Below are 24792 nucleotides of genomic sequence, written 5' to 3' on the forward strand. Positions count from 1 at the left end.
AAGCCACCCTGCAGCTCCCAGATGCAACCCCCTTTCTTTCCCATAGCATTTGCACGCAGGAGACCTGACTTCAGCCAACCCTGACATGACAAACATCTGCTGGCTCTCCCTGGCATTAGCAGACTATTTGCTCCTAGAGGTCTGTGTCAGTCCATACAGATCCCCAATTCATCCTAAACTGCTTTGCTGGCATGCACTGGATTAAGTGCCCTGCACTCCCGTGACCTTAGCAGAGACCAGGCTACCCCCATGCACAAAGGCAGGCTTTGCCTAAAAACCAGACATCTCTGACCAAAGACATCCCTTTTTAATGGTCCCATCCCACATGGACAGCAATAAGACACAGCTTGCAAATGATGCAGATGTCATATCCTCTCCCTGCGACCGATACTTCTGGCTGAAATCCATCTATTTCAGGGCTACGATGAATAAATTATCCCACTGTTGGAGCACACACAGCAGAGCCTTTTTTCTCTGCAAAACTGTGCTGCCTGAACTGTTATATTTTTACATGTACCAACCACTTCCTAATCTCCCCAAGCAGAATCAGGTTGAGATTTAAACCTGGGTTCAAACCAGAAGTGAAGAGGACAAAGACCACACGACCCTCTCTGTGCTGAACCCCGAGTAACACAATTTAGCACTCCTTTGCAAGTTTGACATAGCTTAACTCTGCAAAACAGTGTGGTCCTTTCATGGACTCCTTTATTTTTGTGCCCTTTCCCTTGTGGAAGTGCAGCCAGAAAAAAGCATTATTGCATCATTCTAACCCCACCCATGTGAGGAATTGCGCTGGTGTCACTTTTTGCTGATGTTGCTACTGAAATTAAATCATGTCGCTACAAAATGTGTCGAGAAGAGACATGGAGACAAATCTGAAGTGATAATGAGCACAGGGAGCCTCAGGACATCACTTTAATTAAGATAATCCTATTTGTTTCTCATCCTGAAACAGGTTATGCCAGAAATTATTTTAGGCATAGTCAGGCCATTCTGGGCTAGGAACTGTAAAAGGTCCTCCTCTTTTTTTCACCCTGATTTCCTATAATCTGTGACAGCCACAAGACCCAGACTGCAACCAGCAGCACACAAGGATGTACACTGGCTGCAGGTGAGGGAACAGGAAGCAATGGCTCATGGCCAGGGGTCTGAAAAAGCTGTTTTCTTGCCCACTGATGGGTAGCTGCTTTGGAGGCAGCACCCTGGATGGGTACAAAACCTCCCTCCTCCTGCGGACATTTCACTACACAGAGACTGAGACAACAACCTAAGCCCCGACTGGGTACAAAGATGCTGCAAAACACAGTGGCCTGCTTGGTAAGTCCCTCTTCATCAAGCACTCAAGATGATCAGATGTCTGCCAGCTCCACCATATGAACTGGAACTCAAAAGGTTGGCCCTGAAGTCCAGAAAGTCCTAGCCTGGAAAATAAGACAGGTTTCTACACCATTCATGCAGTCAAAGTCAGGGCAATTTCTCTGTGAAACTGCCTGTCGTTCCTGCAACAAGATTTTTTTCCTTCTAATAAAGCACAGTGTATCAAAATGAACATCAAAGGGAAGATTCCTGTCTTCAGTAAGAGGAATTTTTCAAAGACGACATCCTAGTCATTGTTAAAATAACACGGAGCTGCTGTCTTGTGACACTCTGGTTTCTATCATGTCAGCAAAGTGGCAAAGACAAACCTGAAGAAAACGTGCAAGGCCGATGTGTCGGCCTGAGTGCTCAGAGAGGGAACAAAACCAACCACTCTGCTTTAGAAAAATCAGATCAAGGGCTTGTCAGATTTACTTTACTTAGAAAAGAAAACGTAGCCATCTCAAGGGCATGACTGTGATCCCAGCATAAGGTCCTTGAAATGCCGCAGCTGAACTGCATCCAGCCACTGTAGCAGGAATATCTGAGCACCTTCCATGCTCCTGACATGAGAGCATGGGGTTGCACATCTAGGTGAAGGGTACAACCTAATTTTACTATTTTTTTAAAAGCACTTTTTTTGTGCCTCTCAGGGTCTGTGTGGCTGCTACAGACCTCCCTGCCTGCACTTGTCTTAGCACAAGGCAGCAGGGTGTTAGGCTGAACAGGACTGAAACCAAAGCTCCTTTCTACTCTTGGGTCACCAGACTGCTCCTTTCCCTGCTTGGGGCCAAGCACTGCTTCTCTGTCTGCTGGGAGAGGGGACAGCCATTTCCAGTCCCCCAGCATGAAGACAATGCCATCTCTGTGCCCAAGAGTCATCGACCATTTACAAGCTGTTATAAATAACATCCTTTATTCTACTACAAGAGCTCTGTGATTTTCCGACCCAAAGACCCTCAAACCCCACTTGCCAGTCCAAGCCTTCGCCATCCAGCAGACCTGAGTGACGTCAGCCACGGTGTGCTTAACACACCCACTAATTATTAAAGTAAATCCAAGATAGATGGGGATCACTACTGCTCTACACCCCTCATGCCAGATTCTGTCTGTCCCCACTGGCTGACCCAGGGAAGCCAAGGTGTGCATCATTACTAGCCCCCAACATCCTCCAGGACCCAAAGGAATTCCCTGCACTCTACTGGAATTCAGTAGTTTACCCACAAGGCCACTAAACTAAACAATTAGTGTTAACTTCTAATTAGGAAAAAAACAAGCCATAGGAGAGCCTCTGATTTTGCCTGTGGAGCAGCACCAATGAACCAAATAATTAGAACTACCCTGAAGTAAATAAAAAGACTTAAAAGTCCCAAGCCCATCTACACCCCATCCCTGCTCTAATGAAGATGATTTTGGTTTTGCTTTTTTTTTTTTAAAAAAGGATGAGACTACAGCTGGGTGAACCGGACATCCCTCCTGATGGCTGGGCAAGGAGGATGCTCTGCTCAACATTATCCCTACAGCTACGCAAATATTCTCATCTGAGACATTTCTCTCTGTGTAACCCTATTAACCAAGCCCAAATTTCTCCCAAGGACTCTCAGTGGGAGCTAAAGCAATCGAGACAAACACCCCACTCCTCCTGCTAAACATGAAGGCTATCTCCATCCTTGATTTTCACACACAGGTGGACACAAATCTAACACCTAAGTGGCTTTTCACAGGCACAGCTAGGAGCAAAATACGAAATCCAGGTGATGCTCTAGACAAATAATTCTTCCTCCAAGGAGAATTACAAGGAACATCAATTGGACCGTATCAGTCACATCTCCCACATCATTCCCAGGAGGTGGAGACACAGAAGCAATCTGTGGCGTGCACTGCCCTCTGCTCTCACTGGGCAAGGACCCAGCTGGGCACACAAATATCTCTGCTGTGCTCGTGTTTGCACAGGGAAGCAGAAGTGCAAACCCATCAGCAGCGTTTAGGAAACCCTTTTTAAAACCATGTAAGTCAGAACAGGACTTTTCCCTCGACTGGTAACCCAGCAATTTCAAGGAAAGGTTTAAAATATTAAAGACTAATGAGTAGAATTAGGCACCGTTCCAGTGATCTCTGGTTTCTCTATCAACTTTTTGAAAGCCTGACTCATCATAAGGATGCATCAGACCCGCCCTTCCAGACACATGCTCTTTCTTTTCCTCCTTACCTTATCACTGTTTCTGTATTTGCCCCATTTCTTCAGCATCTTAAGCCACTTGTCCACACGTTCAATTTCCTGCTGTTTTTGCTGGTGGGGGGAAGAGAAGACAAATTTAAGAAAAAAAGCCCCAGAAGATAACTCCTGAAAACACAGAACTTCGTTCTCTTAGATTTAAACTTCTATGCAAGACTTCACATTAGAGATGGGAATAATCCACTGCTGCTTGCAGAAACTGGTAATTTCAACCCATTGTAATTAAAAGTAGCATTGGTAAAAATGACAAGACACACAGGCTTAACATAGAGAAAGCATTTCCAAGAGGACTATTCCTTGACAATAAAAATACTTGCAGGTTCAGCTAGCCTCAAACTGTATCACTGTATCAGACTGGCAGAAACATGATGCTGCTGAGTCCTTGTTAGTAGGATCCTAACAGAGGACATGCTTTCATCTCAGGGGAGATGAGGATGGAGATGACCTCTTTTCCCTGCACATGCAGTCCCCTTTTCAAGCCAGAGCTGCTGAGCACTGTGGCAAAGCAGAGGGAAAAGCCTAAAATTGCTTGAAAAGGTGCTTTTTCAGTGCAGCGTGGAGGAAGAGATGCCTGACCCAGGAAAATAAAAGCTCCAACAGCTGGGCATCGTGCAGTTCCCACCTCTGGGCAAGCAGCAGTGACCAGTGGGTGCTGGTTGCCTGCTTCGCTCTCACTTGCACACTCATTTCCTCAAAAAACATTCCCTCCCCAGATGGTGTGATAAGGATGCCACATCCATGATGACTGAGCTGGCAGCTCTCACCTTCTCCTCCAAGGCGGTGCGGGTTGGCAGCTCCTGTTCACTGGAAAAGCAAGGGGTCACTGGTTACTTTGTGGGCAAGAAACCCCACTACCCAACAGGAGCTCCTGGGGGGTAATCAAGCACTGGACATAACTGGAAATCCTGGGCGTATAGCTCCTCTTCAATACATACATCATTAGCAATTTAAAGTGTGTGGAAGCAGAATTTCTGGGCAGCAATTTCTTCAAACCCCACTCCTACACACAGAACGCCTACTATTATAACTTTTGTTCAGATTTGGAATAAAAATAGTTCTTTTAAGCATTCTTCCCAGGCACAGGGTGTGCATCTAATTCATCTGTGCCTTGCTTCGGATGGGGATTTCCTAAGGGAACCAAAGATGATCAGATATCTCGTCTCTTCCTGTATCTCCCTGAATTGTTAGGTGCAAACACAAGAGCCTCTCCCTCTGTGACAGACTGTGGTCCTTCATGGAGGCACAGGAGCACCAGAGTGCACCTTCTAATGCCAGGCTTGTGATAGGAAACCATTTCTGAGCCTCGCCTCAGAGCAGATTCAAAGCATCACCATGCACCATTTGGTGCACCATTGAGGAAGGAGGCCCATCTCATCTTTCCTCCTGCATTTGAGATTGATCAAGCCAACCCATAGAGCAGCTTATAAGAACGATGTCATGCTTGTCATGCTTGGTGCAGAAGGATGGCCCACACACATACACAGGTCAGAGGAGACAGGATTGGGCAGGAGGACTTACTGCAGGAATCCAAACCGGTCTGTAACTTTATACAGGGTGAAATCGGCATCTTCCCAGTGGTCAATTGGAGCTCCTTCCTGTCTGCCCTGAAAGCAGAAAGGACATTTGTGAGCTGGTCCAAGCATCAGGAATCACCTCATCCCACCCCCAAAGCCCATATCCCTCTCTCCCTGCATGCTAAAAGGCACAGAGCAAGAAATGCAAAACCTGTGCTAAAGAGACAAATACAACACAGGCAAGAGAAAAATGGGCAAGTTCAGCCTATCTAGCATTCCATGCATGCCTCTGCTGCAGGCTGGGAAGGGCTGTACATCAGAGAAACCGGTGCTGTCAGGCACAAGCTGTCCTGATGTTAAGGGAGCACTGAAGCAGTAGAAGCCCAGCACCTTTCGGGATCTATACTGAGCACACAGGGGATCCTCAAGAAACTCCACGGATGTAGTGAAAGAAGATGTGCAGGCAGAAGAATGCAGGGAGAGCTGGCATGAAGCCTGATGGTATATGGGTTATTGGGGCAATGTCTGCAGGGAAGCAATTCTTATTTGAAGCATTCCTATCTACTAGTTTCAGCCTTAGCCAGCACGCTGGGGAGAGACTTGAGGCTGGGGAGAGACTTGAGGTATGAGTACCTTCTCATACTTGGCAACGATCTCTGCTTTTTCCTGGGCTATTAAAGACTCTATATCCTTCTTCATATCAGAAGCTGTAAGAAAAAAAAAGGGGGGGGGGAAGGAGATACATAAATGTGTAGACACCATGAGAAATACCTAGAAAAGTGCTAATACAAAACATGTTTGCTGACAACTTTAGTTGCCATCCATATCACAAAGCTAAAATTAAGCTGAGGTTGAAAAGCTGCTGTACAAAGCATTTGCAGGGCTTGCCTGCACACAGCAGGACTGTCCCTGCTCCCCGCACGAGGACACAACTGAATCTGAGCAAGGGGGAGGCTAAAGCCAGGCCACTGCAGGCCACATTACCCAAATCTTTGGACCATTGCAACTCTAATGGATACCAGGAGCCATCCTGACCTCCCTTTAGGAGGAACAAGAAGGATTCTTGTCATTGGACAGCCTACCCCAGCTTCTGGTTGAAGCTGCATCTCAGCAGTGGTGCTTGCCACCAAAACAAGCCAGAGCAGCCAAAGGCGTCACACTTGGGATCTTCTGAAGGATGTGATCATTCCTTGAGGGGAAAAAATCTGGGGGAGATATGATGAGCAAAAGCATCAGCACTCTCCAAGGCTCAGCCCACTTCTCCACACCTTCAGACATCTGCAAGAGATTATTTGTCTCATCTTAACAACTCCTTAATGCAACCTGCTTGTTGCCACATCTTTCAGGCATGATGGAGATGGCTGGGAGATCCATCTTTCCCTCTTTCTTCATTTTGGAAGCAGTTGCCAGCAGTGTGATAGAGATATTATACCACATGCAGTATAATCAGGGCTATCAGGACAGCTCTTTAGTAACCTATTATCAGCCAACAGCACAGGCATGGCACCACTTGACACTAATCCCTACAGACACGGGAAAAAAGCAAATTCTTCAAATTCATGACAGGAATGGGTGCATCTTTCCCCATTACTGACAATCAAAACAGAGCACGGATGGAAATATTAAAGTGTATTTTGTTCTTTTATTTTTCCAAGCTGAAGCTCTTACTTCAAGCATGAACTTTGCTCAATACATTTTAATCACAGCTTAATTTTTCAAAGTAGCAAGATCTGAGTAACTGTCTCACAGTGTCATCTGATATATCTGCATCTCCTCCTTCTCCTGTGAAGTTTACCTTAAAGGCAATTCCACTCCCCCACTTCTGACACTGTTTTTTTGGTTGTTACGGGGCCAAAAAATTCAAATGATGTCCTTTATGTGCTGCTAAAAATACAAATATTCTGCAGGCTACGGGGAAAAAATAAACTGTACGTCAAATTAAATGGGAAATTTTTCAAGACGTTTACAAAGTGAAAGCTATTCTGAACATCTATGACCACACTCTGTAATAGAATAACCAAAGGAAGAGCAACTTGGAGAGCAGCAAGAACACATATATTTTGGCATCCACCTCTGCAAAAGCCTCTCTGCAGCCAGAAACACCAGACTGGTGCAAATGAGCCAGTTTTGCATCTCATGCCTGGAGTATGCACATTTGTTTTCTCTTTCTACTATAATAGTACAAAAGTCCAAATTTAGGAAAAAACTTGAAAGCAGAGAAAATGGTTGATGGCAATGGGAAGGATGGAGATGGCAAGTGGCTGCATCAGCCTCATCTGATCACAATATTGCTGCTTTCTGGAGTACAGAGACAGTGCTGTGCTCAGCTAGGTGATTTTCAAAGTACTCTAGAGAGGGAACAGAATATAGCTTAGCTCTGCAATAGCCCGTATTTAATATGGATTTTTTTAAATTTCATTCTGCACATACTCAAACTCCAGAGTAGTTTGACACCATGAAGTTATATAGCATTTGCTTGAGGAAAATGACACCTTGTGTACATGGAAACTACTGAGACATTTTGTTTTCTGAAGCATTTGAGGAAACACAGCATTTTTTTCCTTGATATAAACAGGCTTCCTACAAAAAGAAACAGGCTGTACCTGCCATGCTTCTCCATATACCTATATATGACTGCATACTTCCTTTTTTTTTGTAATACCACTCAAATTATTTTCTCAAGCCTGACACCCAATTTTCTCCCACCAGTACTGTATTTTCCTAGCAAACAGATTTTTTTTCCACAACAAACACACAAGATGAAGCTGCTATGAACAGGAATGGTAAGAAAATGTGAACAATGCAACAATGGTATTACATAAATTTACTGGGACATCAGCAACAGAAAGCTCCAAGCCATGCACACTTAAATTCAACTGGGAAACAAAGTTATCGAGTAGTTCCTTTTAAAAAGGACAAGTTGAAAACACCCACAATCTGTCATCTCACACTAAAACTTGCAGCTTCCAGTTTACAATTTAAGGAAGTAAAAATTAATCCCAGCAAGAGTAAGCCTAAAGATGCTTAATGAAAATGCATATTACTACCTACCTGCACTGAACACTATCTAGCCATCGGTAAACCTGAAATAAAATACCAAATTTTTGGATGAAAACAACTTTCCTGAAATTAATTCACCAGCTGGGATCTCAAATATTGGCAGTGGGAAGAAGGTGTCTGCATCAAAAATCCAAGACTTGGTGTATGTTCTCCACAAAGCAGATTTACTGTTATAACCTTCCCCATATTTTTCCAGTCAAATCTGCCGAGCTCCCATTGCCCCACATGAGGTGGTACCCGGTGGGACCAGCCTGGCTGGGAGCATGGGAACCTCTGCCCAGCAGTCACCCAGGCCATTGCTGCAACCCTGCTCGCTGCCCAGATGAAGAACCAAACTCTTCCCAGTGCTCTCTGTGACACAGCCCAGGACACACACACATGTCCCCTGACACCTCCAGTCATGACTCTATCTCTCATGCTTATAAATCCATTAACAATTGCCCTGCCAGTAATTGCATCAAGTGTCACTTGGCAGAAGGGCTTTTGGAAATGAAAATATCAGTAAAATCTCTTTTTAGGAAGCATAGCATAGCAACATGTTCTCAATCTTGGGCTGGATTTGAGGATATTCTAGAATCCAATTTTTAAATTTTTTGTACTGTAAAACAGCATTTACTCAAGCTATTTAAGATTAAGACTATCTCTTTTGGTTTTTTGGTAGGAGATCATTGAAAAAGGAGAAATGGTTTTAGGCGAATGTGTTCACATTCTGAATGTGCCCATTTAACTTTAAATAGAGAGTGCTGCTAGGAGAAGAAAAAAAAAAAAGCACATTTTGACACAGTGTACTTCACCATCATTCTGGCCTCTATCAGACTGAAACTACTGCTGTGGAATAAAGTAAAAAAGGTATATACTTACTACAACCACATCCACCACTGCTGAAACTCAGCAAGTCGCTGTTCCTGTTTCATGTTCTATTTTAAAAGAACATTTTAACACAGCATTTTATGTCTTTAGCCATCTATGTTATAAGCCTACGATTTTTCCTTTAGAGAATAATTTTAAAGGAAAGGCTTATGCATCTATGCAAATGAAAATGCTTATACTACATCTGCTAAGAGGTGAGACCCTCTCGTGACACAACTGCAGTCTGCAACACTTCCCAGCAAAGCACTGCTTTCACTTCTAAAGCCAGTATTACTTGTAAGGTGACTCGTGCACTTGCACACCATGGAATAAACCTGGGCATGCAAAGCAGTACAAAGGGCTAAAAATCCCTATCGTGGCTTTTTTTAAGTGCATGAAATGCACCTTGACACCCTTCAAACCACACAGACTCATGGCTTGGAGCAAACTGCCCATCCTGGTTGCCTGGTAAAATTTACTGGGCATAGTCAGCAGCTGCAAGCCAAGGGGGGCTGTCACCAGAGGTTCTTCTCCCATATGCTTAAAGCCTTTCAGAAGCAAAGCTGTGGGGTTACACCACTGCACGTACCCACCAAGCACAGTCAAAATGAGCACGGCTTTTGGACTGCTTCAACTGCATCACCATGGCCCAAGGAAACCCTAGAGCTTCCCAAGACATCCAGGAGGGGCTGTGGGCTGTTGCAGACGGGCGCTGGCATGCATGGCTGTGTGCCCTGTGCCCCAGAGGTGAGGGGGAAGTGATGGTCACAGGCTCCTGACTGCAGGCAGAGCTTCTGCTTCGTGAGAACCATCCCCCACATGAAAGTCAAGCTGTTCCTGAGGTCTTGGTATAAGACTGACCAGCATCTCCACCTCCAGTGTTGTAGTGTTGCTGCTGCTGCAGTATTTTTTGTACTAGAAACCCAATTTCTATTCCAAAATGGACAACACACTCAATGTGCTTGCATCGAGCATGTCTGCTGATCCCCATCTGCAGCCCCTCTCTCACTAGCAAACCCAGACTGCAAACATTCTGGTCAGGCACCGGCTTCAAAACAACATATCACTGGTCTGTGCATCACCAACCTTAGCCCAAACCTGGCACACGCTAAAACCCTGCTACTGGAACAGAAATCAAGACCTGCACTCACAAAGTGAATTATGACTTCAGGAATGAAATTACTATCAAGCAGGATGAACCAAGATACAGGACATCCTGTTTGCATGTTTATTTCCTTGACTACAATCCAAGAGCACACAAGAAAGCTTTTTTGTTTGTTTGAAGAGCATAAGGAGCACTAGCTGAATTGCAGGGAGGTTTATGTTTTAACTGTCTTGGGGTCTTTGAAAATGACTGCACATAGATCACTTTAGATGAATCACAGATGTGTTACAGAAAATTCAAATGAGCTCCTGTCCTAGTAAACTTGTATTGTATCTGAAACTGCACAGGATGCTGTGCTGGATAAAAACACGGTCACATCCTACAGCAGAGGTACTGGGAACACCCAAGGGAGAACTGCAACTCACTTTGATGCCATCAGCAATATCCCAACAAATCAGGGGATTCAGCATCACTGCAGATGAGATCCTGCTGATTTATTAGCATGTGTACCCACAGCACACAATGGCTCTCAGGGCGATTCTCATCTGCTCCAGAACCAGTTTGTGAGTTCAGAGAAGACAGGATGAAAATACAGCCCAGCTCCAAGCTCCCTTACCTGAACGTTGTATCAGGTGCCGAGATGCATCAGCTCAGCTGGAGTTGTCCACTCCCCTGCGGGCATCTACCTGGCAGGAGCCAGCTGTCCCTGTTGTGGGGTGGTGAGGATCCCCAGCAGCCACAGCGCACTGGTCAAACGCCCTTCGGCTCACTCTGCTGCCCCAGCTCTGTGCAGTGGCTCTCCTCCACCCTCCGCTTCTCTGGCATGTGAGAGCTCACTGTAGGTGGCTGGGAGAAAAGGCAAGGCAGGAGGCAATCCACACACGTGCTCTCTTGTCCCCCAGGCTCACTGCAAAGGAAATAAGAAGTTAGTAAGCTTTACTGTTCTGGCATGATGAAGGCTTGATCCTTTACCAGAACAGGAGTCTTTCCACATGGAGGAAAAGGCAGGTCCCACTGGAGCAGGCAGCAAGAGCCTGGTGGGGAGGGAACAGCCTGTAACAAAAGGGGACCCAATGGCAGAAGGTAAACTACACTCATGTGCATTGCAAAAAAAACCCCTGGTGTGGTTTTCCTGGCCATTTTCTGGCCTGGTTGAGTGCCAAGGGATAGAGGGGCTTCCCCTGCAGGTCTGAGAATCCAGCACACCTTTGTACCAGCAGGCACGTTGTACCAGCAACTCAGCAAGCAGAATATGCCCCCAGTCTAAGTCAAAGGCACAGTATTACACCCAACTTCAGCTGATCTAAGACCATGTTGCCACCAAGAAGGGCTGCAATGGAGGGTCCAGGCCATTCCTGTGGACTTTGGTCAGGTTAAGACCATCAATACAACATCATTGACTCACACGGCAGAAGAGCTGGCACTGGCCGTGCCACCTGAACCACCTCCCAGCCCTTGCAGCTCCTACCTCATACATCCAAACAGCTAACACAGTTCAAAGGACACCAGAGCCCAACATACAGCTATTGTTTACAACAAACCCCAAGGTTTTAGTTCTCACTTTCAGCAATTCAGAGAAGCAAAGCACTGGTTTCACAAGTGCGAACTCAAGACATCACCCCAAAGCACGATGCTCTGTTTGCAACCAGCAAGCACCGGGAGAGGAAGCACAGCTCACTGTCATGAGCAGCCACTTGAACAACGCCATCTCTCCTCCAAATCCCCACACAAGCTGTGAATGGAGCTATCCCCACATTCCTGGGTGGCCCTGTGCTAAATTTCCCTGCTGTCACCCCTCCAGCACCCAGATACAACAACTTGGAGACCCCAGAGTGCAGAAGACCTTGCACTCTTTCTGTCTAGAGGTGGCCACCTTTAAAAACAAACAACCCATAACACAGATTACATTTTATGTAAGTGATCACTGAGTAGGTTATAATGTGGCTTAAACGCAGTATAATGCAGATTACACACATTTCCCTCTATTCTCCCAATTTGCACCAAGTTTTTACAGTACAATGGCAAGTTGTGATCACAAGATAATAATACTTTGCCAATAAACTATGGCAGTATCAAGAAACCCAAATACATTGGCCAAGTCTTCTAGTTATAGAAATAACTAAAACCATGTAAGATTGCAATTACATGCCATCCCATCCACTCATCATAACCAGCATGATGACAGTAAATAAAACCTCAACCCTCTCCCCACCATCCTTCTTCCTGTGCTCCCAGTACTTACGTCTTGCTCTCATTTTCACACGCATTTTTGGTGCTGTGCCTTGGCAGTCAGGTTAAGATCTTCCGCCCAAGGATGGAGATGGGAGGAGAGAAGCAAGAGGGCTAATACAGGGACTTGCTCTCCTCCCTGCTTATGCTCAGTAAGCCCAGCCTTAAGTGCTTCTGCACAGCTCAGCTGTTGCAATGTCAGAAGATGCAGCTTTAGACGTAAGCTAAACCCTCCGAGCAGAGCAGTGAGTCTATAAGCAATTCTTTGTCAGCTTCTATTTTTAGACCTCACAGGGAATAAAAGAGCATCCAAACACTTTTTAAGCTCTTTTTAACATGAACTCATCTTCTACAGACAACGACAGCAAAAAAAGCCAAACAGAAGACCGCACAAAAATCCCAAGATGCATGAATTATTTTTTTAAAGCATCATTATTTAAATAATTTTTCATTTTAAAAAAAGAAGTAAACTGAAGAATGTAAAAGTCCACACGCTGCTTTGGGAATTGAAGACTAATTTTCTCTCTGCACTCCCTCCTTCTTCCATTCCAGTGGCTATAAAAAGGCCAAAAAAAAGCCAGAGGGAAAACAAAAAAAAACCTCTTTTTTCGGGTGATGCACTGACCTGGAAAGGAACTATATAAACACAGTGCTTAGGAACTGGCTTCTTCTGTTTGCTTAAGACTGTAAGAGCAGTTTACTTCTCTTTAACTATAAACTAAAGGATGCTACAATGATGGTCATTCTCCATTGGACATGCATTCCTCTTAAAATACTGTATTTTATTCCTTTCAGTAAATGTAGCAACACCAAGGGACACAATACTTTTCCTTTTTACCATCCCCACTGTCATTCTTGCCTCCAGCTATACTTGGCAATTTTGGGTAAGCTAAAGGCTCCTTTTGCATCTTCTTTTGCTATTTAAAACTTTTCCTGGTTTTAGCTTGGCAGGCACTGTCAGCTAGAGGCCACTCAAACCTAACACGTGCCCAAAGCAGCAGGGTGAGGACACGTGTCCTGGCTGATATCCATGATGTCACCCTGGGCACGGTGGAGCTAACGATGGTCCCTAGCCAAAACCCAAAGAACAAGGATGCAAACATAAGCTATCATGCTGTTGGCAACCTGTGCTCTCTTTGGCACAGACAGGCAGCACCTTTCTTAAAACACATACAAATAACAAATGTACCATTATATAAAGTCACTGGGACATTCAATGAAATAAAGGAGTAGGAAGTTAAAAATCTACGAACAAGATGCAGCTTGTCCATGAAAAACTTGTCCAAAATAACTATTAAGGGGAACGACTTATGAATATCTAAGCTGAGTTAAAGTGAGACTTATGCTCCTAAGCTGACTGTGTAGGTCTTGCACTGCTTGCCAGAGCCCCTGGCTGCACCCCATTTTTAGGAGGGGAGGTAGCTTCAGCCATTAGGCTGACCCAGACTAATGCCCAGCCCCTAGGAAAATATGTGTTTTAAATTACATTCTCTGAGTACCACCCTCATTCCTTCAATCATTTTAACGAGTTTAATCAGCTCACACTGCCTCCAAATACTGAACCCTTGCAGTAAATTATTTGTACTTGGCAGCCTCTGCAGAGGACACTCCCTGATCATTTTGCTGGCAGTCCCCTGGACTTGCATTACTTTCCAACAGCATCTCTGGATGCTAATGGGCAAACTTTTGTTAACTTCTTTTCTACCAAAGCCCCATGTAAGCGTATCCAACAATAGAAAACTTCAGAGAAATAAGAAGTATTTGATCCGACACCAGAAAGGACTGAGAAAATATCTCCCAAAACTTTTTTACAGCCTTGAACTACATGCTGGCTGTCTCGGATCACCTTCTTGTCTTGCATGTGCCTTAACATTGCTTCCATGAGGATCTGTTCCATGATCTTTCCAGCCACAGAGGTGAGGTTCATTGGTCTGTAGTTCCCAGGGTGCTCCTTTTTGCCCTTCTTAAAAATAGGAGCGATGTTTCCCTTTTTTCCAGTCACCATGAACTTTGCCCGACCATCGTGACTTTTCAAATATGATGGACAGTGGCCTGCCAAACACATCATCCGGTTCCTTATGGATCCTGAGATGCATCTCATCAGGCCCCACAGACTCGTGCCTAATCAGTTTCATCAGGTGGTCTCAAACCTGCTCTTTGCTTACAATATGAGGGACTTCACTCCCCCAATCTCCTCCTGGAGGTTCAGGGACTTGAGAGATGTGGGAAGCCCGACTGCCAGTGAAGACCGAGGCAAAGGAATTGTGGAGTACCTCAGCCTCCTCCACGTCTTTTGTTACCAGTTCTCTCTGTTCATAATGGTTGTCTCGCCTTTGAGGAAATTTTTCACATAAGAAGTCCTCCCCTCTTCTCTTTGTGGAAAACATGCTCATAAAATCCAACCAGAGGTGAAGACTTAAGGCAGAGGAAATATTTCAGCTTATGAAATGGTCAGGTAGGACACCCTGTTAAAAGCAGCTTGCCAGCTTACAAGTCAATATAAAAATAACTCAAAGATTCTTGGGTTCTTTTAATAATGTTGAAATCAACACCTGTGTCACTTGGTCAGGGCTCCAAAATACATTTTACAATTCACAGTGTGTTTGGCTGTTACCACTTTACTGTGGTCAGTGTAAAACTAGACCTGTCACTGGGGTTGAAAGATAGACAAGCAACTTCCCAGCCAGGGAAAATTAAACGGTACCGATGTTTTGGAGTAAGCCATATTACTGCAGCAACAGCTTCTGTACTGAAGTTATCAGTTCAGTGAATTGATGCTCAGGGGATTGGTGAAAACACAGCTGGGCAGGTTGGTGTTGGATGCTGTTAAGTGTGGAAGAAGATGCAAACTTCCCAGTCCCCGGCAAAGCCCTAACGCTGGTAGCAGGCAGCTGGTGAGGTGCCATGCCAGGCAGTGTGACAAGGGCTAAGCAGCATCAGCTCCCTATCATCAGCACAGCCAAACCAGTGCTCCTGAAACTGTGGCCTGATCCACCTCCAGCCAACCACAACCCCATGCAAGCGTGGCACACATCTCTCTGTGACTGTAGCTGGGAGTGCCCGGTCCCAGAGCAACGCCTTGTAGGTCCCCCACGCAGGGATGTAAACAGCTGGTGCCTCTGCATGGGAGCTTGGGGGATAAAATGAGTCTTATCTCCTCCTCCACCAGCCCCACATTCACCTCAAAGACGCCAACACCACTTTTTGGCTTGCAAACACACCCTCAGCACTTGAGAAATTTCCTAATTAGCTAAACGCCACTCTGCAGGCTTGGCAAGGATTGCTGACATCACCACACTGCCATCCCACAGGCTTTACCACAATGGTAGTGCTTTCCCCCAACCCTCAGCAGCGAGGTCGAGCCCCCAGCACGCACACCTCCATCAGGGAGATGGCAGAACACTGCCACACTTTGTGGCATGTACCACCACGTAATAGTGTATACCACTAGCATCCCTAGGGCACCTCAAATCAGTGTGAACCACAAATTCAGGTTTGCCAACTCAGTGTCTTCCTCATCCCTGGTTTGGAAACCACCTGTGATGCTGTGATCATCATGGGGAGGCATGAATTCAGCTTTGTTTATGACGGGAGAACACTATGCTTGAGCACATTATCTGGCTCTATCCTTATTTAACACCATAAAGGACTCAGAGGCGAAAGAGCAAAAAACCGAATGGCCTGAGCCAGCCCCCTGTTTGGAATCCATGTGGTGCATGGAGAGCCCCAAGCAGGTCCAGTGTGAACCTGAATCTGCAGGTGCCTGCCACCGTGAAGCCCAGGACCCAAGGGGATGTACAACTGAGAGAGCCAGGTGACATGAGCAGACATCAAACTAGATGCCATATTTGCATTTCTAGATTTTTCAGAGGCATTCAGCACTTTTAATCAAACATGCCTGCGGAAGCAACACAAGGAACTCCAGAAAAACCCATGCTCAGAACCACAGTGGATCTATTACCTACATTTACTGTTTTGCATGTCCTCAGCATTTCTGATGTGCATAATGGACTGCAATGGAAGTGGGATAAAAGCAAGTCAAAGGGGACCACAGCAGGCTCAAGTCTATCAATGGAAATGACTGAGAAGGGTTTCTCCAGCTGAAGCTTGCTTTGGGAAAGTTACAGTAAAAATTAAAAAACCTCTTCTTGGAAGAGATAAAAAGCAGAGGGAGAAGTTTAAGTACATGAGAACTTGTGACAGTGATATAAAGACAAGCATCTGGAATGATGGAGAGCCATGTAAGGCTGTTCAGAAAATCAGCAGAAAATTATGTTCTCCCCAGGAAATAACCAAACACAAGTGTCACATACATTTCAAGATGCAGTCTTAGCTGAAGACACGCTTAGCTAAAGAAAAAAACCCCAAACTATTCTGAACTGGAGTGATACATTTGTCTTAAAAATGTTTTAATGTTCACCCAACAAAGCAACAACTAGACAGTTCACTTAAAACAGTTCACTTATAAATAAAAAATTTCAGTTAACTGCTACAAAAGGCATTTGCAAGCAGAATGATCATTTCCTCAGCAGCTTGGGAAATGAATCTTCCTGTTCAAAAATCAAAACCTGGGAGAGCTGAATGCATCCTACTAAAGGATAGCTGAACTCTGTACTGTGTAAAAAAGCTTGGAAAAGGGAAGTTGCCAATAAATAAGCATCTGAGGGCAGTGGAGTGCTTTTTGATAGGAAAGGCACTTTTTTTCCTGACATAAATAATGGGTCCAACACAAAGAGTAAGATCCCTGCTTGAGTTAGAACATGCCTGCAGGACTTCAGATAAAACTTCAAAATTGAATAGCAATTGCAGGGGAGCTTTTTGCATTTTTACACAACCTCTAGTCTTTCCGTAGGAAGAATCTTTCCAGAGAACAGAGATCAGAGCTGGTTCACTCTTTATCATCACTGTCAGTTGAGTAGAGAAGGACCTCTGTGAGTTCTCTCTTTAATTTAAAGCACAGTTGCTTAAGTTTTGTCCTGAGTACAAACCAAGGAGTTCAACTCCCTGGTTCCCATTTGCCACGTAAGCCTGGACCTGGATTCCCATCTTGGCTCACTGGTCACAGACCTTCCTTTAGCATCTGCTTCACACAGGCGCACAGCTGCAGCAAAACAAAAGCTGTGCCTCTCCCACCCATTCCAAGCAGCCTCTCATTATGGATATCTCCTCTCCGAGGACCCACTAGATGAGTGTATGCACTAAATCTCTTTTGCAGCAGTAAAGCCCATGCTGCCCTAGAGCTATTACATGTCTCTCCCATTTCCTTCCATTGAGTACAAACAAAAGCTTGTACTGTTGCTCACCGTTATCAGAAAGTATTTGCTTTCCCAGATTGTTTCTGCCCTCCCTGTTTTGGAAGGGTTTTCAGCAGAGTAATAGGCTCACTCCCAACAATAAGCAGCAGGGGGTGATTTGAGACAGAGGCCCTTCAAAACCCACCCAGGAAATCCAGCCTGGACCCAGGCACAGCCTGGTCCTCCCCTTTCCAACCCTGCTGGAGACTGCACATTCCAGTACTGGCTCCATCACCTTACAGGTCCTGTGGAGGAGACAATGTTCCAGCAGCATGGCTTGAAGAGACCCGGTCAGTTCTGCACCACTGACCTGGCTTCAAGTGGCTGCCTGTGTTTTCCAGCTGCAAACCATCTCCAGAAGATACTCTGTCCACTCTGAGTATCTGCTGTATTACACTCCAAGTATGATACTCTGAAAGTCTGCCCTTCTCACCACACACTGCATTTCCTTCCTGCCAGATCTCTTATCACCATGTTTCATCCCCAAATCACCCAAATGAAGTTTCCACTCTTGCTGATGTTGCTCCTTTACTCAGCAACCAAAAGAAATGCTCTCTCACCAGGCACTAAGCCCATGGCATTTCTGCTAATGAGCGATGATAAAGAATTAAAGACAGGTGTCACATGAAAACAGGGTACCAAGCTCACAGTTCCCAAAAAAGCAATACTTAGTCACTTTTTATTTTTAATTTAATCTTTTTTTAAGCAGCCAGAGAAACAAGTGTCAGGTCCTAAACCTAAGAAGGGCACCAAAAGTTTAAGTATTATTCAAGATATGAAACGTTCAACTACGGCACCCCAAGCTGATACCTTGCAGACTCCTGACTGAAATCCACCCATGACAGCTGTTGCTAAGCCCAGACAGCTTTCATATACATGCAGGGATTCTCTGCAACGAAAGCAATACCCAGATAACCATCTTATGCCCCAAAATCGACACAAGGGAAAATGTGGTGTCACAGACAACAGGCTCCTGCAGGAGCTCAGCACCAGCCCTGCACTCTTTCCTGATGAAAGCTCCCAGGAGGTCTCATTCAGAAAGGTCAGGTCTTAACTCTGGCCATCACTTTGGTACAAGGCTCTCCTGAAGATAAGAGTTCTAAAATATGAGCTTCAAAATAAATAAGTAATGTCTTGGTCCAAAAATAAGGGGAGGAGGGAAGGGGGGAAGGGATAAGGCCACTTTGGCAAGTTTCTAATGTTGAATGATCCTAACCCCTTTCAAGTAAAATCCCCTTTACTGGAGCAAGCCCTGCCCAGCCCCAGAGCAGTGTGGGGCTTGCAAACACCCCCAAAACCACTGTCCCCAGCCAGCAGCTGCAGGATGTGGGCTCATTATTTTGCAGAGCGGCAACCCTTTTTTTTTTTCCTGACTCAAGGCTGGACCAGTGACCACATGCAGTGTCAACACCTTCAGTAGGCTGGTCTGTCACAGTGCCTGTGGTCATTAAAAAGGCACCACAGCATGAAAAGATTTGCTGGAAAGCAAAACAGCCTCAGCTCAGGGAATGTTTCCTTAATTTCATTTCATTTATTGACAATTAGCAGAAACCACTGATAACTGATCTGGGTTCTGAAAAATAAAATATATAGAAACAAGTAAACAACAACTTAAAACACCTTCCTTGTCCCTTCCTCAGGTTCAGCCTAAGCCAAACATCTCTCCAGCCCCATCACCAGGTTCAACTTCCCTGATGCCCACTGTGATGGAGCAGTGCACCACAGACGCAGCACGGACACCTCTCGCCTATCTTACTCCTGCTCACTTGCCCTCACGTCGTGTGTCCTTATTGTTTACACTCAGTTTAATTGCTTTCCTTCCACAGTGCCATCAGAAGCAAGCTTGGGGAAACACCTAACTATGCTGTTCACTTTGGAAAGCCAGATCATCTCCACCAAGAGACAGACAGCATCAGCAACCCAACCTGAAAAGACTCTCCTGCTTTTCATAACACCTCTCTTTGAGGAGCTTTTTCATGGCCTCTTTGATGTTCACAAAAGCCCAGGACCAGCTTCTTTACTCTCAAGATCTGTGCTGGCTTTTCAGTCTATCAACAACAGGTGAGGAGCTAAGCCCATCAGACTGTGGACTTTCAGGTTTCACACAGGAATTTATTGGCTCTCTTATCTCAGAGACAACATCTGCAGGTAAATCCTAAGAGCCTCCAGACAGTCAGCCACAGCCCAAACCACAAAGATCTGAAATTTAAACTGCCATTCCTTACACCTGCCTTCCCATGGGATTCCTGGACTACAGCCTCTCCATTAGCACATCATTCCTCTGTCCAAGTTTTCCTCTTTCAACTATAAAAACTTGTCCCAATTCACTTTTTTGATCTCGTGTTCAACTGCTTTTAAGAAGCAGGCAGTGGCAATTTCACAGTTGCTCACAGGACAGAGGAAAAGCTGAAGCATAAGCCACCCCTCTCACCTGGGAAAGGTCCCTCACAAGATGCACCCAACTCTAACATTGCATCCTTTTAGGTACCAAAATCCAACAGAAAACAGATTTCAATAGTTCTACTGCCTGTGGGCTGCTCCTCCTTCTTCTCCTCCCCCCATCTTTGTCTGAAAAATCTTCTGGAACTACAAAAACTCTGAAGAAAGTGTTAAAGAAATGTATTATTAGCAGAAGGTCACAAAACAACTTGAGAATAGCTGCAGCTAAAAATACCCAATCGCCACACCCCTTCTTTAGAGAAAACATTATCAGATGTCACTTCCCAATGGTAAAAACATATTTGTTTGTTTTTTAATTAAGGTTATATTTTGAACACTGGATTTTTTTGCCAGGGAACACAGCAAGAGACTTCAGGAAAAGACCTTGTTTGATCCCTCAAAGATCCCACTTTTCTGTACTACCTAAAGGAAAGATACCGTCAGAAACTGGCACCTGCAAAACTGTATTTTCTTCCAGCACCACCTAAGTTCGCAAAATAACTTGCTAAAGAGAACAAAGTATTTTGGCCACCCATACCAAGTTGCAGAGTATTTGTGCAATATGGATTTATTTTTATTTTTTAATACTTCAGAGTATCGAGGTGGTGAACATGGGAAGGAGAAAACATCAACAAATAGAGCAGCAGTGCAGAGGGCACAGGGCTGGAAACTGCCTCTCATTTCACCCAGACCCTAGGTAGGACTGGAAAAATCTGCATTATAAACAGACAGAAGTGGTTAGCGTGCTGCCCAAAATCTCCCAGCTCTAAAGGGCAGTAGCCATGGTGTACAGCAACATTAAGGCTTCCTTCAACAGCCAGATAAGCAGAATTAAGGAAGGCCAGTTAAATGCCCCCCAGCAGAGACCTTTATACCTTTTCATTGGTTAAATAAGCTCTGGTTAACTGATCATAAAGAAAAATACCCAGGAATTACTGCAGGCAGGTAAGAAAATGCCTGTGATAACATTTTAACAAACTAAGCATGTACAAGGGGAAGCTTAGTACACCATAGCATGCCTTCTCCTCCAAAGATGTAGATGAAATCCAGGAATAACTTTTCCAGAAGGTACAGAAACCTTGTCCAGGTTACAGTCACTACTTTGTAACCCTTAACAAACACGTGCCTTTCCTCCATTCAGAAACACTCAAAACAATACTTTTTCAAGAAATCACACACAAACTAATTTTGATAATCCATTACTTTGGTGGTCAACTCTTACCCTGCTGCCCCCCCCCAGAGGCCTCCTTCTCTCCACCATAAAATAAGCAGTACATCTCATACATGCCCAATCCCACTTCTTTATGCCTGTCCATGCAGGCATCCGTACCTTTAGTCCACCTGTTTCCCTTTCAAAATTATTTGAAATTGGCCTGATGCAAAATTTAGTAGCATCGAAGAGACTGTGTGTGCAAGCCTTCTGCTTCCCTGAGACATCAGGGTGAGTACCACCAAAAAGCACTTCAGAGGACTAACCTGAAAGTGATGAGCAGGAAGACAACCAGACCACCACACCATATTATACCACCATAAAGTTTCCTAAAGGACATGCAGAAGTGTGCTGGGGGGCCTGGAGTAATTTTGAAGGACATCCACTGAGCAGAACCACAGGGGTGTACTGGGAAAGAGGCAGGGCTCAGCTTCACAGCCACCACCTCCCTCTGTCCGCTCAGCCTGGTGGAACTTGGAAGACGTGTCCACATGATGTCATTACTGGGTTGGTGTCTAAATAAAGGAAGCTTTTTATAGAATTTCTCACTGACAAACTTATTCCGGTAAACCCCGAGAGCCAAGACGTCAAGTAGAAGGGAAGGAAAAGGGAAAACAATAACTGTAGCCTTGCTGGGGCCTAGGCAGGTGGGTGGAGTCTCAGGAAAGAAACCTAAACAAACCCAAATTTACTCCCTAGTACCTGCTTGTTGGATAAAAAGCATGGGTAAGAGCTTTTGCAGTGTAAGGGAGATGTGCTTTTACACCATCTGTCACAAGGACACACAGCCCATTTCTGTTCCAGGTATGACAGAGAAGATGAAGACGAGGAGGATAGAGAGAAAAAAAACTTTGCTTAAAGAGAGTAAATAAAACATACTTCCACGTCAGAGGGGTTTTCCAGCTTCATATTATTCATGTGGCAATTTCTGTGATTCCTAAAAGCAAACTGGAGTTTCTGTGTATTCAGAAGACTCTTGGCTGCAAATGCCTTAGGCTCAAATCATCAGCAAACAGCATTTGCTGGAAGTTCCAAAAAACAAACAGAAAACTGCAAACAAACAAACAAAAACCTAACAAAAGGGAAGCAAAGGTCAAGTTCACATGTGCCTGCATGTCATCCTCTTCTTCGTAACTCTTTGCCACTTCCACAGCACTACAGAGCAGTTCCCATTCCTCCCTCTGTTCCTCCGTGCATCTTTAGCAGGGCATCTGCATGGAAAGCAGTTGCAATAGCCTGGTGACTCATGCTGCTGTAATGTGGGTGGGAACTGCTCCTATGCCCAGCTTCTAAGGACACAGCCTTTTATGGTATTTTTAGAGTGGAAGCTCTTGTGGTTTGTAGCACTTTGCCCTTTGTCTTTCAAGAACCTCCAAGGAAAGAGCTCACGCTCCCCCAGAGCTTCAGGATGCAACAGTGAGGAGCCGAGGTAGGTGATGAGCAAGGCAACTCCAGGCTCCCTGGACTCCTGTGCCCAGACATGCTTAAGGGATGCTCAAGGATGTCACCAGTTCTGTGTGACTGGTCATAGTCAATCCACAGCCTCTCCCTTCCATGCAGCAGGTCCTTGCGTGGCTGCACCATCCCACAACCTCAAGAAGAGTGGAGCATGCATGTTACCTGTTTTGTGGACACTTTAAGTACTACAGCCCAACTTTCTAAGGAGTCATTCCCTGTATCCCCTGAATCTTGCCACCCTGTGGCAATACACTAACAACCTCATCCTGGCAAGCCACCAGACATACTGTTTCTACCCTTGATGGGCTGCCGGCATATGAAAAGCTGGCAGGGCTGACAGAGTCCCATCTGTCTTGCCTCAGTTAATTTAGGACTACATCTCTCCAGCAAGTAGAAAATTAACTCTGTAGGGTTTCTAACCCATACAAATTAGTGTGAAGGGGGGCACGAAGCTATTAGGAGAAAGCAGACGGGGCGTTACACTGAAACCAGGTTAAAAGCATCAGGGATAAGGGCAGTGGCAGAAAAGCCACTCTCTGGGCTTGTGGACCACAGCACGCCCAACTCAAACTTGGCAAGATAACGAAGCAGGCTCAGCTGTGCTCTTTGAAAGCTGAGGGTCATACGTGAGATTAAAAGGGTGTCCCAAAACATTACTCCATAGGGCTTGAAACAGGACTCTGGTTGCAGACGTGCAGTGGATTGCTTTACAGGACAGCCCCCCATTCTCCTTTGCACTTGAAGCATTATCTGCTGTAGAAGAGAAAGGCATGAAAGTTTCTGCATCTCCAATCACAACTCCAACCAGCAGTTGATTTTACTCCTTTAAAAGTTGTTAAATTCAAGAGGAAATTAAATTATAATCTGTACATGCTTAAGAAGTCTAGGAGAAAAGCGAGCAGGATGAAGGAAAAAGTAGTAATCAGTCCTCCTGATGCAAAGCCACTGACATTAAAGGTATTTTAAAATTCCTTCTGAAATCCCACTGAATTGGAAGGAGTCAGCTTTTCAGTCAGGACCGATGAACGACAGACTGCCCTACAAACATTTCACCAAGTGGGAAGCAGCAGTGGGAAGTTGCTCTGCAGCAACTTCTCAGGTAGAGACACGATGGAGGGGACGTTCGGGGGAGGTCCTTGCAGGCAAGCACTGCACAGCCCACAACATACCTTGAAGGCAAGCCAACAGCAACAGACGAAAAACCTTCCAGCCCTAATGCAAGTTATAGTGACACAACACATTGTGCTGGGCACAGCAACCCCCAGCATCTGCCAAACAAGGCTCCAGGGGCAGAGCCAGGGCTCTCCAGACAGATCAAGATGGAGTCTTTTGCTCCCCAAGCAGATGAAATATGTTTTCAACTTTAGGTAGTCTTCCTGCTATTAGATAACAGATCAAGATTACAGAATTAGTTTCAGAAAAAAAAAAAAATCATGTGAAAGGCTTCATCCTGTTCAAAGGAATACAATGTGTTTCCTGTGGTCTTATTCCTAAGTCCTGCAGAGGCAGCTTGGCCATACAAGAGCAAAATGAGCTCTGCCTTGCCTCACTTGTCATTAAACTACTAACTACACACAGCAGTGGCAGTGTAAAAAGCAGGACAAATTACTCAATTTTCATTATACTTTACTTGGACCAGTACTATGAAATCTGAATTAAAAAAAAATTAAAAAGAAGAAACAGGAAGGAAAAACAAATGGAACAGAATAATCAGCCTAAAGCTCCTACACCAGAAAAGGGACACATCCAGTCCTGAACTCAGGTTCACATCTCCAGTGTCAGACAGACTTCTGTATGAAGCCTTTAGTTATCAAAACCTGCCATCTGTACTTCTGAAAAAGCCAGGAAAAGGAGGAAATGCCAGTTTGCCCCTACAGGCAAACTCTGTAGTTGCTGCAGGCAACTTGGTGCTGCTCTGACCTTAGTGTGCTGTGCTGGCAGACCTCAGGGACCTTGCCCTGTGAGACCATCCACACACCCTCACCTCCAGCTGTGCAGTACACCTGCATTTAACATAATTTTAATACTTTTTCCCACAACAG

At 45.0% G+C, this 24792-nt stretch overlaps 1 protein-coding gene across 5 annotated transcripts in view; it reads right to left on the reverse strand.

The window, feature by feature from the left end:
- Positions 1-24792, reverse strand: part of LOC116788606 (USP6 N-terminal-like protein) — a 78150-nt gene that overhangs the window by 21990 nt on the left and 31368 nt on the right. For 3 of the 5 annotated variants that reach the window (XM_032691591.1, XM_032691592.1, XM_032691594.1), the window contains 5 exons: positions 10737-11027; positions 5740-5813; positions 5111-5196; positions 4357-4396; positions 3566-3646 (listed from right to left, as the gene is read on the reverse strand). In XM_032691591.1, coding sequence (XP_032547482.1) covers positions 3566-3646; positions 4357-4396; positions 5111-5196; positions 5740-5805 — 273 coding nt within the window. In that variant the 5' untranslated portion in view covers positions 5806-5813; positions 10737-11027. Of the gene's footprint in view, positions 1-3565; positions 3647-4356; positions 4397-5110; positions 5197-5739; positions 5814-6582; positions 6601-8157; positions 8190-10736; positions 11028-24792 lie in introns of those variants that run through there. The other 2 variants (XM_032691595.1, XM_032691596.1) reach the window with 2 other exon arrangements.

The sequence above is a fragment of the Chiroxiphia lanceolata genome, chromosome 6 (genome assembly GCF_009829145.1).
Source record: "Chiroxiphia lanceolata isolate bChiLan1 chromosome 6, bChiLan1.pri, whole genome shotgun sequence".
In the NCBI taxonomy this organism is placed as follows: Eukaryota; Metazoa; Chordata; class Aves; order Passeriformes; family Pipridae; genus Chiroxiphia; species Chiroxiphia lanceolata.